The 15,745-nt window shown below is 42.1% G+C and overlaps 1 protein-coding gene across 2 annotated transcripts; it reads left to right on the forward strand.

The window, feature by feature from the left end:
• Positions 1-222: 222 nt before the first annotated feature.
• Positions 223-14,987, forward strand: CCT5 (chaperonin containing TCP1 subunit 5). 2 transcript variants are annotated; one of them, XM_036309458.1, is made up of 11 exons: positions 223-327; positions 3,260-3,320; positions 5,216-5,380; positions 6,589-6,787; positions 8,734-8,926; positions 9,009-9,158; positions 11,287-11,406; positions 12,053-12,238; positions 12,837-12,974; positions 13,494-13,674; positions 14,631-14,987. In XM_036309458.1, the coding sequence occupies exons 1-11, from the start codon at positions 223-225 to the stop codon at positions 14,756-14,758; spliced, it is 1,626 nt and encodes a 541-aa protein (XP_036165351.1). In that variant the 3' UTR covers positions 14,759-14,987. The 2 variants fall into 2 exon arrangements, with proteins under 2 accessions (XP_036165351.1, XP_036165352.1); XM_036309459.1 differs by lacking the exon at positions 12,837-12,974.
• Positions 14,988-15,745: the final 758 nt, after the last annotated feature.

Genomic DNA, 15,745 nt, shown 5'->3' on the forward strand with positions numbered 1-15,745 from the left:
CATCGAACCCCCCCACAGCTTCCCAGATGATAGACATTTCCGAAGGCCGCCGGTTCCAGAAAGTACTGTCTGGCATGAAACTAGTCTCAAGTGAAAAATAAGTCTCACGCAGGCCGCTCTGCGCATGCGCGAGCTGTTGAGCCCGCCCGCGAGCGGAAGGTGCGTTCTGGGTTCCGGAGTGGTCTCCGCCGGTTGTGGGGAAGCCGCCCCAGCTGCAGAACCATGGCGTCCTTCGGGACTCTCGCCTTCGATGAATATGGGCGCCCTTTCCTCATCATCAAGGATCAGGACCGCAAGACTCGTCTTATGGGGCTGGAGGCTCTCAAGGTAACGGGACCGGGACACACGGACGCTGGGATGAAGGAAGTGGCCGAACCCTGGCCTCTGCGCCTGCGCCAGTCGAGGAGCGGTCTGCCATGTGCTTCGGGGAAAGGCCGAGGGGATCCCTCTCGTGTGCAGCCCCGCACCCCGCTCCTAGGATTTGAGGGAGGCCGTGTAGGTCTTAGGGGTTAGGGGGAGCTGCAGGCGCCTTTCCGAGCTGGGTGGGGCAGCTCTAGATCCCGGGCGGGGTGCCCGCGTCTCGCTGGTCCCTTCCGCCCAGCGGCCTGGCGGCCCCGTGTTTTTTTCGTCGTAAGATGCAGAGAAAGTGTTCTCAGGTCACCTGGACGTATATTCAGACCCTGAGGCCTCATCTTCAGCCAGTGTGCCTGCAACAGCCCTAAAGGCGTAGTCATTTACAAAGCATTTCAATTTTTTTATTATTACTTTTATGCATGGCTTTTTCTGCAGGCAGTGTCGTAAAAAATTTCAATGTAGTAGACCCTTAAGGAAGAAAATGCTGCCTTAATAGTTGGAAATGGACACCAGGAACCAACATACAAGGCGGTGTGTGAGCAGTCTCACCACTGCCTGGAGGGGATGCAGATACAAGTTGGAGGGTTTGATAGAGGTGGCTTCTGACTAGGGATGGAGTCGTGTTTTAAATGAAATTGAGCCAGCATTTTGGAAAAGGGAAGCGAGTCAAAGCAAAGACCTGGGCAGGAAATGGCATGGCGCTGTAGGGGGAGAGCGCACAATCCACTTTAAGTTACACTTGTTTCCAAAGATGGGGGCCCTTGCATGCCCCACTGTTACCCCGTGGGGAGGAAGGGGTTCCGAGCAGCGGCAGAACTTGAGTAGAACTGTACCTGGGGAAGTCGAGTTTGGGCCGGACTGAAGGGAGTGAGGGAGACCAGGGGAGTCAAATACTCCTTCGCAGGAGTCCAGGTGAGGGCGGGTCACCTGAGCAGACATTGCAAGTGCAGAGAAAAGGGGAGCCTTGAGAGGGCACTGACTGTAGAGATTCCTGTAAAGGGAAGTAATCCACGTGTAGACGTCAGCGTGTGGAATAGACCTCGCCACCGGGTCTGGGGTGTCCCTGTTCACGGAATGTGGTGGGCTTTTGCTTAATTAAGAAACAGTACAGTTCTTCCAGAGGCTGTTGGTTTGCCTTAGGACAAGTTACACGGCCTCTCTGAACCTCTTCTCGGTGCGGGTAAGACACCTCTGTCAAGCAGAGAATGAGAATTCAATGGGATAACCTCAGGAGTGACCACAGTGTTTGATCATCTGCCCCTGTGCTAAGTTCATTATTTCATGTCATCCTCACACTCTGAGAAAGGTGTTATTTTATAAAATTGGAAATAGCAGTTAAGTAATTGCTGAAGGTCACAGAGCTAGTGAAGAACAGGGCCCTGGTTGAAGCCCCTTCTGTCTAACTCCAAAACCAGGGGTCCAGACTTGGGTTCTCAGCCTTGGCACTGCAATATTTGGGGCCTGGTTATTTGTTGTGGGAACGGTCCTTTGCGGGATGTTTAGCATCATCCCTGGATGACCTCTCTCTACCTACTGCCAGTAATAGCCTCCTCCCCATTTTTTAAAAAATATATTTTTATTTCAGAGAGGAAGAGAGAGAGAGAAACATCAGTGATGAGAGAGAATCATTGATCATCTGCCTCCTGCACACCTCCCTAGGGATCAAGCCTACAACCCGAATATGTGCCCTGACCGACAATTGAACTGTGACCTCCTGTTCATAGGTCGATGCTCAACCACTGAACCACACCAGCCAGGCCCCTTCCCCAGTTTTGACAATCAAAAATGTCTTCAGGGATTGCCACATGTCTCCTGGGGAATGAAATCTCCCCTGCTTTAGGGACTACCTCCCTACAATTATTATCCTTTAAAAATTCCATTATATAGACACTCTAGAGGCCTACTGCATGAAATTCGTGCACGGGTAGGGTCCCTAGCGGCTGCCAGCTGGGGCCTCCCTTCGCACCCGCCTTGGTCTGGCACCACCTGCTCTCCTGCTCCACCATCCCGCCATGGTCCCACTCATCGGGGCTGGCAGTGCCTCCACTGCTGCCCACTGCCAGCACAACCCCCTGATGGTCAGCACATGTTGAGCTCTCCCCCGTAGGGACAATTTGCATATAGGCCTTTTATTATATAGGATAAGTCAAAGTATATTTGTAAGAATTACATTTTCACAAATCTAATGAACTTTGTGTCTTGTTATCTGCCAGATGGGGTAACCAAGGAAGGAAGGCCTCACAGAAACATGTGCATTTGAATTGCTTTAAAAAATTGGTCAGGTTTTTGGTAGCTAGTGAGAAGGCCATAGTCCAGGAGTCAGGGGACATGTTTGGGGGAACAGGCATAGACAATCCTCACTGGAAGGAAACTAGGTCTCAGATTTGGTAGTGGGGAGGCTCTGAAAAGCTGAAGCTTTTAGACCTTCATGTTGGGGCAGAGGGCGCTTAAGGTTTGGGGACTGACAGAGAAATGGATGGCTTAGGTGGATGTAGGATGAATCTGCAAGATAGAAGGTGAGATACGAGACCCTGGATTTCTGTAGGGTGCTATGGATCTGGGTTTGGTTGTAACAGCAAGAATAGAAAGGAAACCAGACATGGAGGGACAGTGGACCTAATTATGTGTGGAAATAGGAATAGGTGATTTTAAGCTTCCATTTTTCTGTATTGATATCCTTGGCAGGTAACATCAAGGATGACTCTTCTTGTATAGCTTGTATGTTGGCTAGACCATTTGAGAGAAGAGTGTTTCTGCAGTAAACCATCATGTGCTGTATGTTTATGGCTGGACTCACATGAAGTTAGCATTGCGAAGTGTTCTTATGATCAGTCATCAGCTGTATGCTTTGAACTATTAAAATCATATGTAACTTGAATATTTGCTTTTTTTCTGTTTCATTTAGTCTCATATAATGGCAGCAAAGGCTGTAGCAAATACAATGAGAACATCACTTGGACCAAATGGTAAGAGACTAATATTCTGAGTTTAACAAAACTTTTAAATCAGAAACTAAACAATAAAACCACTTGACAGAAGAGGGGAATGGAGGGGGCCGTCCTACTCCCCTAATACAGCCAAACTCTTGGTGTATTTCATACTCTAAACATGGTGATAGTCATAATGCATGTACCATTTTAGGTCTGAATTTTTTTTTTCCACATAACATTATTTTATTGCCGTTTTCCAAATCATGTGCATGTGTTACATGCACTTGAGTCAGCTCTGACCCCTAGCGACCCTATGAATAGAGTCATGTACACAGTGTCCTGTCCTCACCTGCCCTGCTCAGCTCCTATAGACTCATGCCTTTGGCTTCTTTGATGGAGTCTGTCCACCTCATGTTCGGTCTTTCTTTTTTCCTGCTGCCTTCTATTTTACCAAGCATTATTATCTTTTCCAAAGAAATCTGCTTTCTGATGACATGCCCATAGTAGGACAGCTGCAGCTTTGCCCTTTTTGCCTCCAGTGGTCTATTTCAGGCTTAATTTGCCAAGATAAGCAAAATCTTTAACAATTTCATCACCAATTGTATACTTTGAACCAGGGGTCCTCAAATTGCGGCCCACCAAAAACATTTGTTTTTTTACTTCAAAATAAGATATGTGCAGTGTGCATAGGAATTTGTTCATAGTTTTTTTTAAACTATAGTCCGGCCCTCCAACGGTCTGAAGGACAGTGAACTGGCCCCCTGTTTAGAAAGTTTGAGGACCCCTGCTGAACGATTAAAATGATATGTAACTTGAATGTTTGCTTTTTTCTGTTTCATTTAATACCATATAATGGCAGCAAAAGATGGCAGCTTTGACTTGTAATCCTGCAGGACCCCAATGTCTTCATTGTCTGTTAAAGTTGTACGTTTCTTCTCTGGTCATGATTTTTGTCTTCTGGATGTTCAGATGCAGCCCTCCTTTGGCACTTTCTGCCAGTAAGATGGTGTCATTTGCATATCTTAAGTTAACAATATTTCTTCCACCAATTTTCAGTCCTCCCTCTAAATCTAGCTCAAATTAAACATATAGGGAGGTAAAATGCACCCTCTCTGACACCTTTGCCCATAGGAAACCATCTGTCTCTCCACATTCTGTCCTGACAGCGGCTTCCTGATCATAATACCAGATAATCGAGTGCTGAGGCACGCCCATTTCTGTCAGAACGACCCATGGCTTTTCATGATCCACATAATCAAGGCTTTACTTAGTCTATAGAGCATAGAGTAACCTTCTGAAATTCTTTGGAGCACGCCAGTATTCAGCGAGTGCTCACAATTGGATCTCAAGTGCTTGTTTTCTGAATCCAGCTGGACACCCCGCTTTTCAGGCTCCATATAGGGTAGAAGCCTTTGCTACATCACCTTGAGGATGACTTTTCTTGTGTGGGAAATTAGAGCAGTGGTCTTGTAGTTACTGCACTTCTTGGCATCTCCTTTCTTGAAGACTAGGATGTATAGTGAATGCTTCTAGTTGGTAGACTATTGTTTTTGAGTTGACATATTATTGTTAGGATCAATGGAAAAAATATTCTTGGGTGAGGATTTAAAAAAAAAAAAAGAATGAGGGTGGAAAATGCCGGAGTGGGCCGTTGACTTCTGCTGCACAGTGTGTGGGGTCCTACAGGATTACAAATCAAAGCTGTCATCTTTTGTGATACTACATTTAGTGATGCTTCATAATTTTTCTGCCTAAATCTCTGGTTTTAGATTGCTTGCAACGCTTTATTTTGTATTGGCCTATCTAAAATGTCTTTATGTATGTTGAATATTTATGATAAATTCCTAGATAGGACCTGGGTCAAGACTTGTTCTTTATAGGCTGCATTCCCTCTTCCCCCAAAGCCATTCTAAACATACCTGTCTTTTCAGGGCTCGATAAAATGATGGTGGATAAAGATGGTGATGTGACTGTAACTAACGATGGTGCCACCATTTTGAGTATGATGGATGTTGATCACCAGATTGCCAAGCTGATGGTTGAGCTGGCCAAATCACAGGATGATGAAATTGGAGACGGAACCACTGGAGTGGTTGGTAAGAAAGGGCAAAATATCTTTTCTCATTTAAGAGGTGTTATTTAGAATCACATGGCTAACATGCCTATCCAGAATGTTTACTTTGAATCAAATTAAGAGGAGATGAACAAATTCAAGTTGAAGGACACCCTACAAAACAAGTGTCCCAGACGTTCCAAAACTAATCAGTATCATGAAAGAACAAGAGGGGGAAGGTAGTTGGATTAAAGAGAAATGGCAACCAACTGTAATGCATAAAACTTGATCAGATGCCAGATTTTATTTAAGCCGTGATGGATGTTGGGAAATTTGGGGGAATTATGTGTCACAACATAGTATTTTATTTTATTTTTTTCAGTGTTAAATTTCCTGAGTGACAGGTACATTGCATTGATGTAGAAAATGCCCTAGTCCTTAGTTGTGTGTTCAAATACTTGGGGGTGACATGCTATGGTTTCAACACTTCTCGGAGTTGAACAGGAAAAGAGTGCCTATACAGAGAAAACAAATGTGTGTCACAAAATGTTATTAATAAGTAGTGTTCATTTTACTGTTCTCACATTTTTTTCTGAAGTTCTGAAATGTTAAAAACTTGGGGAAGATTAAAGAGGTGTTTTTAATGTTACCTTTTCTGCACATAGAATTTTAATTTATTTATTCAGAAATCTTAATTGGGTATCAGACACTGTTCTACATGTGCTTAGAGTGCATGAATTTCACAGAATGGACATCCCTGGCCCAGGAAACATAAGAGTTTTTCCCTTTATAAAAATGTTTCCACATTACATTCTCTAGTTACATTCTTTACATCATTGATAGTTGAACATCCATCTATAATGGGAGACCTGTTAGACCATTGCTAGAACTGAAACAAGAAACTCTCTTTTTTAAAATAGATTAGATCAGCGGTTCTCAACCTGTGGGTCTCAACCCCTTTGGCGGTCGAACGACCCTTTCACAGGGGTCGCCTAAGACCATCCTGCATATCAGATATTTACATTACGATTCGTAACAGTAACAACATTACAGTTATGAAGTAGCAACGAAAATAATTTTATGGTTGGGTCACAACATGAGGAACTGTATTTAAAGGGCCAGAAGATTGAGAACCACTGGATTAGATGGTCTCAGCCTCTAAGATACTTCCAGCTTAATTCTAGAACTTTCAGAGTTCCAGGGCAAAGTGTTAACGTTTCCTGAACCAGTTGTGCATTATCTTGTCTGCAGTCTTGGCTGGTGCCTTGTTGGAAGAAGCCGAGCAGTTGCTGGACCGCGGCATACACCCCATCAGGATCGCTGATGGCTACGAGCAAGCCGCCCGCATTGCTATCGACTACCTGGACGAGATCAGCGATAGCGTCCTTGTTGACGTGCAGTACACTGAGCCCCTGATTCAGACTGCGAAAACCACGCTGGGCTCCAAAGTGTACGTTCTCGCTGTTACGGGCGGCAAAGTTTGTACCTAAAGTCAATAGGAAAGGACCTTGGTGGCTTCATATTGATGAGTTTTTTTCTGTTCCTATTGTTGTTTTGGTTTTGCTTTGTTTTTAATGTGGGTGTAGACATATTCAACATAAAGCAAAATATAGTTTCATGGTTATCTTTTTAAATGATGGAAGATTTCAGATACCATTTCAATTACTGGATTTCCCTTGTGGTTTTTCCAGAATTAAAAGTAATTTATTGAGCAGTCTATTAAAATGTTTCAAAGCTTTCAAAAAAAGGTAACATTCCCCCACCTGTAACCAGTGTTGCAGTGGAAAATTCTGCAAGGTAGGCCCTAGGCCAGTGATGGCGAACCTTTTGAGCTCGGCGTGTCAGCATTTTGAAAAACCCTAACTTAACTCTGGTGCCATGTCACATATAGAAATTTTTTGATATTTGCAACCATGGTAAAACAAAGACATTTTTTATATTTATTTTATATATTTAAATGCCATTTAACAAAGAAAAATCAACCCAAAAAATGAGTTCGCATGTCATAGGTTCACCATCACTGCCCTAGGCCAAGCATGTCAAACTCAAAGGCTAACATGGGCCAAATAAACAAGGTTTAAATTTATGTGGGCCACAAAAAACAAAAGCTCAATTTTCATTGAAAGGTAGGTTTATTTCGATAAGAGACATGCTGAATACAAAGGGCTGAAATAAGTGAGTAATCGTTAACATAATAGAACATTTTAATAAAAATTAATATTTTTCTCTTGAGCATTAACTTACCAGACACTGAGTAACTGCACAAATTAATAAGAGTAATGCAAATAAACCTATTTTTCTTGTTCTCTGAAAGCAAAATATTTCCTGTTGCGCGCATCAAACAAGTCAGTACAAGACTAATGACGTGGCAATCAGCTGCTAAAATATTCGCTGCTAGTGCTGGTGAAGAGAAATGGTGCGCCTGCACATAAGGCGCGTAAGGGAAATGAATGCAACACGATTATAGTCATCAGTCATTAGCGAACGTAGTTCGTTATTAATAATTATGTATAACAGGATGTTGTAAAAATTAAGTTACAAAATTTTTATTAAAACATTTTTTACACACTGTTATATTGGTTGGGTCGCAAAAATACTCATTGTGGGCCACAAGTTTGACATGCTTGCCCTAGCCAGTTTGGCTCAGTGGGTGGAGCGTCTGCCTGTGGACTGAAGGGTACCAGGCTTGATTCCAGTCAAGGGCATATGCCCGGATTGTGGGCTCGATCCCCAGTGGGGGGCATGCAGGAGGCAACCGATCAATGATTCTCTGTCATTGATGTTTCTATCTCTCCCTCTCCCTTTCTCTCTGAAATAAATAAAAATATACAGTTTTGTTTTTAAAAAGAAAGAAAATTCTGCAAGATAGGATACCACACTAATTCACTTCCCAGTAAGTGTTACACCTCATTCAGATAAGATTGGCTTTTCCTGGGTGATTTCTTTTCTTTCTGATTCTGTTTTAGACTTATAAAAATATTAATAGTATTCTTAAAAAGTAACAGTCTTAGGAAAGTCTGTTCTTTTCATACTTCAGTAGTCTCTTGTGTACATTCATGTAGGAGGAAATACTAAATTTTAGAGTTAGTGAAAATAAAGATGTAAATTTTTTTTCCATCCAAGTTTCCGGTTCCCTTTGGATCCGAGGTTAAGAATCCCTGTTACCCCCCCACCCCCCCACCCCCACCCCCAAAAAAAGAGTCCCTGTTCCAGACTGTTGACAGTACGGGTTCTGATGGCATTCCTTTCTGAAACTCTGAGCATCATTTTATAAACTATGTTTGAGTTGCAATGTATTAACTTGTATTTGAGTTACCATATTACATTATATGGTCTACTTTGGTTTCAGTAACTGTTAAGTGGAAATGACTGGCTCGTTTTGCATATTTCCATTAGGGTTAACAGCTGTCACCGACAAATGGCTGAGATTGCCGTGGATGCTATTCTCACTGTGGCCGATATGCAGCGCAGAGACGTTGACTTTGAGCTCATCAAAGTAGAAGGCAAAGTGGGCGGGAGATTGGAGGACACTAAACTTATTAAGGGCGTGATTGTGGACAAGGATTTCAGTCACCCACAGATGCCAAAAGTAAGTCATTGCCTTTCACAGCCTCATCAGGCTTTTTTTAATTCTTAAAGCCACCAACAGATGATTCTGTTCTTCCCCATAGGAAGTACAAGATGCTCGGATTGCAATTCTCACATGTCCATTTGAACCACCAAAACCAAAGACGAAGCATAAGCTGGATGTGACCTCTGTGGAAGACTATAAAGCCCTTCAGAAATACGAAAAGGAGAAGTTTGAAGAGATGATTAAGCAAGTAAGTCTCCCCATAGCTCTTAGTGACATTTCAGCTCCTGAAGGATGCAGTTAGGCAATTGTAGGTAATAAAGGTGTGTAGCATTACCCTATACTAGCTTGATACTTTATTATGTGGCTATAAATAACATTAACAGTATAGGCCCCCTCTTCATTTTAAATTCTAACAAATCAAAGTGATAAGGGGTAAAGACGTCTGATTTTGTCTTAAAATGGTCATGTGTCTAGGGTACCAGAAAGAGTAGACTCAGTTACGTTGAGCTGTACTTGCTCTCTTGGACACATTTAACTAGTAAGTTCGAAGTTTAGACAATTTTACCACATACTTGAGACCTCTAAATATAGTTCTTAGACAAAGGAGTTCCTGGGTACCTGGAAATTAAACCCAAATGTAATCATAGAAATCCCAGCTCTTTGCTTATATAAGTCAGAGCATTATTTTATAAATACAGTGGGGCCTTGACTTACGAGTTTAATTCGTTGGGAGACCGAGCTCGTTAACTCAAATTACTCTGTCAACTCAATGCAAAAAATCGGCTGAGAGACAGCTGGTATCTCAAAAAACTCGTTAGTCGGGACACTCGTAAGTCAGGGACCCATTGTATCTTCCCCTTTTGGCTGTTACTTTTCTTTTTTTGGTTGTTACTGTTTTACATGTGTGTGCTCTGTGGCATAGCAGTCTTCTTTGGGACTCTGTCCTTGGCAGTTTAAAACAGCAGAACTCAGAGATAGGTGAACATGGACATTATCATAGCAAGCAAAAAATTGCGTTTGGTTTTTTTTAGTGGATATTGTATTCATTTAGTCCCTCGTGGTATATTTCTGTATGCCTACTTTAAATCAGGCCCTGAGATACAGAACTGAACAAAGCAGAGCTCTTGCTCTTAACACATTAAGCGCCCAGCCTGTTTTGTCTTCTGGATGGAAAGTATAGTGTCAGTCACCAGTGACTGACATGGGCCTTAAAGTGTTAAGGTGCAGAATAAGGGGAAAGTGGGGGGGGCTCTGTGACAGACACTGGCATGTGAAGAGAACGTTAGAACTGAGGTTGGAGCTGGAGTGTGCTGGCAGGAGTTTGTAAATACAGGTCCCTTACCTGGGTGGTCATGGGAATGCCGGCCAAGATGCAGTGGAGGAAAAGCATGGGAACTGAGGCCAAAGGAGTTGGATGGACTGTGTTGGTAGATGTGTAGGTGCCAGAAATGATAATGGGAGTAGTGAGGGGCCAGATGCTATCGTTTTAAAGAATGAGAGGGAGTGACTCAAGAGAAATGGGGTGGCAGTGAGGAGCAAGAAGGATCCCTCTCCATTTGAGCACATGGAAGAAAAAATAGCCAGTTGAGTAGGAGTGCAAGGGACAGCCAGGGTTTGTTCACAGCAAGAGTGTAATGGAAAAATTGCAACAAGGAATTTTCTGTTAATGCACTGAGTTCCAGAGAGTTGGAGAAGGAAGGAGAGGTGGAGAGCCAGGTGCAGTGGATGACCTGGGAGTCTTGGGTGAGGACAGAAGTGAAATGGAGGCTGTGGCTATGGCCCAGTTATCGCAGGTGATCACTAAGGGAGGGAGGGACAGTCGGCTGTAATCATGTGGCCTTGGGCCGAATCATCAGCCATTTATTTGCAAAGGGCGGAGGATCTTGTTAGAAGCAGGATCATCTTTGTTGGTCTCTAAATAGGTCTCTCCATGAATCCACAAAGGATAGCCCACTTAGGTGAGAAAAGCAAGTTGCAGAGCAATGTATATCTCTAAAATGTTCTGTTGAAACACACGAGTGAATGAAACTGCTTCATAGGTTTTTGTGACAGGGCAGAGCTGTTACCCTTGATTTCCTGGGAGCTATCAGGGTATTTAGCTTTGTTGACTCTTATTTTGCTTCACTATAACAATTGAGTTCAGTATGAATTACTGACTTTTAAAGCATAGTTTAAAAGTCAGGTGGTTCCCATTGACATGTTCATTATTTAGAATATGGAGCTGACCGAAAGTAGTTGTATGTTTCCTTTTCTGTGCTTTATTTCAGTTTACCCACCTAACCCAACTATGCATCTCACCTTTTTTAACCTTTTTTCAAACATTAAAGCACAAAGAATACTTTTTCTTAATATGATTGTGGCATGTCTTTTCTCAGATTAAAGAAACTGGCGCTAACCTAGCTATTTGCCAATGGGGCTTTGATGATGAAGCGAATCATTTACTTCTTCAGAACGACTTGCCTGCGGTTCGTTGGGTTGGAGGACCTGAAATCGAGGTAGGGAAGCTCTGTGGAAAGAGACATCTGAACTTAGGGCCAGACCTTACAATGCCTTTATGTATCTTGGGGTTGCTTTGATAGCACTTAATCTTAAATTACCAAATCATGCTAAGGCTTTATAGATTAGAGGAGGATGGGCTGGGAGAGAGAAAAGTACTAGGATCTTTTTTATGGTTTTACTAATAGTGCCATCTATTCTGGTGTTCTGTGACATATGCTTTCCATAGAACATCTTATTTGGCTCTCAAGGGTGGTCTTACCCACTCTGTGTCAGCCGAATCCCAACAGCCATCCTAGACATGGTCTGTACCTGGACAACATGGCTTCATTGGTCCTCGCTGCAGCCCGGTTTGCAGAGGGACGGCTGTGCAGGGCTCTGATTCAGAGGCACAGTCAGGAGATGGGGTCAAGAACTGTGGGGACTGGGCAGGGTGACAGAACCAAACCAAGACACTCGGCTCTTCAGAGCTTTGTTCATTTATCAAGGTTTTTTGGGGGGTTGAACTTGAATTTTTTCAGCCAGAATGGGGCAGCAATTCTAGTGAAGAAGGTCATAGGTCGTGTTCAGTTCATTTGTGACCAGTTGTGAAAGTTTTTTGTGGGCCAACATGTCTTCCTTCTCTTCCCGACCCACCCCAATTAGTTGATTGCCATTGCAACAGGAGGGCGGATCGTTCCCCGCTTCTCAGAGCTCACAGCTGAGAAGCTGGGCTTTGCTGGGATTGTAAAAGAGATCTCATTTGGGACAACTAAAGACAAGATGCTGGTCATCGAGCAGTGTAAGAACTCCAGAGCTGTAACCATTTTCATCAGAGGAGGAAATAAGATGGTAAGAATTCCGTTATTCTACATATTTTGCAGTTTTGATGTATGGTTTGGCTTTGCCCATAACGTATTAACAGAGACACACTTACCATAAGTAAAACAGGATCATTTTTCTCAAAGAAACGACATATTGTGTTATTAAATTATTGAAGATCGTGTTCCATTGTCTGTTCTACAAGGCACATTTGCCTTTCGTCAGTCCCTTGGGTAGAAATAGGAAACCTAAGGAAATAACCTTTGATGATCTCTCCATTTTCCTACAGTGGATTTTTAGTGCATCATAATGGATGCGCATTGTGAGGTTTTTCTTTGTCGGTTTTGTTTTGTGTGACCCCTTATCTTGGTTGTATGTCTTGGAATGAATCACTGGCTACCTGTTTCATGTGTTTTGACTACATTATAGGGAGAGGAAGTAAAAATAGAAACCATCTGATAGCAGATATTCCGGCAGGCTCTCTGCATTTGTTTTAACCAAGCTGGTTTTAATGGGGGAGATAGGAATATTTTTAGCAAGCACTTACATTAAACCAGAGGTGCCAGGTATTTGGCTCTAAAATGAATAAATCGAGACCACATTAATTTAGGCAGAACTGTTTCCCTAGATCATCGAGGAAGCAAAGCGATCCCTTCACGATGCCTTGTGTGTCATCCGGAACCTCATCCGTGATAATCGTGTGGTGTATGGTGGAGGCGCTGCTGAAATCGCTTGTGCTTTAGCAGTTAGCCAAGCAGCAGATAAGGTAAAATGCACATGGGGGCTCATGAAGGACTAAGACGGTTCTGGTATGTGAGGCAGCCATGCTTCGAAGCAACCGGGTGCTAGACTGAACGTAAACAAGAACATTGGCGGTTTAATAAGTGTTCGATCTGAGTATATTCTCATGCCTGTGTAGGCAAATTCAGTTACCATCAACTAGCATTTCTCAGCTCCATTCAGTCATTCCAGCCTTGCCAACTACCATTTTGTGTAAATCTCTACACTTAATGTTATTTGAAATTCAAAGTTAATTACATAATACAAACAAATCAGTAAGAGCTGAGTCTCAGGCTTCTCTCAGATGTATACCTTCTTCATCCTTGTTCTGTGGTGACATTTTAATATTTGGTAGATTAAAAGTAGTCAAGATAGCCTGTGCTTAGAATTCTTTGCTTGTTTATGGTTTGGGTTTTTTTATAGTATGTAATTATGTTTCTAAATTGCTCCAGGGGGGTGTTTTTGCCAAGCACGCTTACCCTTACCATAACCCTGTACCCTCTAGTGCCCAACCTTGGAGCAGTATGCCATGCGAGCATTCGCCGATGCCCTGGAAGTCATCCCCATGGCCCTTGCTGAGAACAGTGGCATGAACCCCATCCAGACGATGTCTGAGGTCCGAGCCAGACAAGTGAAGGATAAGAACCCTGCTCTTGGGATTGACTGTATGCACAAGGGTACAAACGGTGAGGAGTTGTTACACCTGTGTGCAGGGCTGTGTTTTAATTTAAATTGAGTAGTTCCATCCTGCATGGCTATATAGTATGTAATGCTTACTGTGAGGTTATCGCAGCTTTTGTAAGACTTAAACACACTTGAGATATTCAGGTCCTGAATTTCAGATACTTGATTTGATTGCAACTACAATGTGGTATTTATACCAGAGATAGCTTCCAATTTCATCTGTTTTTAGAAAATAATTCTTGCTTTTTTTACACAAATGTCTGTCAAAGTGCTTTGGTTCTGGGTCTTTCATAAAACAGCCCTGAAACTGACTTAATTTACAGCTTATTCTGTGCTTGTATCGCATAAATTACGGGGTGTTTTATAAATGGGATGTACCGTGGCCACGTGAACAGTTTACTTGCTGAAAGGTAGTGTAACGTGTGCTTGTTGAAACAGTGGTCACCCCGGTTTTTGTACTGCTGTGCTTGCTGTGTCTGGAGTTGTGCAAAACTGGACAGTTTATGTTTTCACTTAGAAATGTTTAGATATGTTTTGCTCTTCATGTCAAAGCCCAAGGATGTTATAACAGCAACAACTGTCAGACATTTAATTTTTTTTAATTTGAATGCTTGGTTGTGCTTAAATTTACCATTTCTAGGTCTTATAATTATCTTACACTTCAAGTACAGTCAGATTTCACTTATTTCGGGTTTACTAAGTTATATAGTGTTGGATGCTCTGTGGGGTGAGATGTCACTGAAAGGTTTCACTTTTTAGTCACCTAGCATTTTATCTTAAATTCTAGAATGGTTCAAATTCTAGAATGTCCTGGGCAGTAATGAAATTTATTCCTCAGAATTTAACTTGCTTCCAAATTTGTAATTCCTGCCTTTTAGTCTGATTTCATTAATCAAAACAAGTTTTCAAAATTAAATGTCTGATATTTTAGGATAACCAACTTATTTGTATTTTTCAGATATGAAGCAACAACATGTCATAGAAACCTTGATTGGCAAAAAGCAACAGATCTCTCTTGCAACACAAATGGTTAGAATGATTTTGAAGATTGATGATATCCGTAAGCCTGGAGAATCTGAAGAATAAAAAATTTTAAAATAAAATGTAGTAACAACCACCACTGCTACAATTAAATAAAAGGGTGTCTTATGTATCTACGGTTATTTATTTTGTTCTTTTTTAGACACTGTAGATGCTATAATAAAACTAGTTGTTTGGTAACTATAGTTTCACTTGTTTAAAGGTGTGTGATTGTAGCAACACTTTCTCACAAGCCTTTGTATTCGTTATATTAAAGGGATCTCTGTAAAAACCACCTTTATCTTCTGCTCTTGAAGTTTTGTTTTGTTACTCTTTTAAGATGTATCTTTATTGATTTCAGAGAAGAAGGGAGAGAAAGAGAGTAACAATGATGAGAGAGAATCATTGATTGGCTGCCTCCTGCATGTCCTCTACTGGGGATCAAGCCCACAACCTGGGCATGTGCCCTTGACCAGAATCAAACCTGGAACCCTTCAGTCCACAGGTTGACGCTCTAGCCACTGAGCCAAACCAGCTAGGGCTGCTCTTGAAGTTTAATAAGCATTCACTATAATCAAATATTGCCTTCATTCAAGGAGTTATTTTTAATAAGCTCTAGGAACTATTTTAACAACTTAAACATTGGGATTGTTCTCAAGATTTAACATTGAGAGGAGCATGGGCTTGATCCTCTTAAGTGTATTTAAATGGTTAAGTGTATTTAAATGCTGCACCTACCTCAATGGGTGGATCTTTTGATACTAGAGATCTGTCATAGGTGGGTGTTTACCACAAAATGATGGGCTATCTTAAGTGCTATTAAGTTACATTGATATAATCTAGGATATTACAGTGCTCATGAGACGAGCATTGAAAGTTTAATCTTCACTTAATCCCTATTGCTTTATTCTAGTTCTTGGCCACCCTGAACGCAAGCCATTTTGTGTGGGGAGAAGGCCACTTGGGCACAGCACCTGCAGATACCTAGAACAGTGAAGGAGAACCCATTTGAAGTTATCAGGGCAGAACAAGTGGAGGGTAGAGTGAATTCTA

The sequence above is a fragment of the Myotis myotis genome, unplaced genomic scaffold (genome assembly GCF_014108235.1).
Source record: "Myotis myotis isolate mMyoMyo1 unplaced genomic scaffold, mMyoMyo1.p scaffold_m19_p_5, whole genome shotgun sequence".
NCBI lineage: Eukaryota > Metazoa > Chordata > Mammalia > Chiroptera > Vespertilionidae > Myotis > Myotis myotis.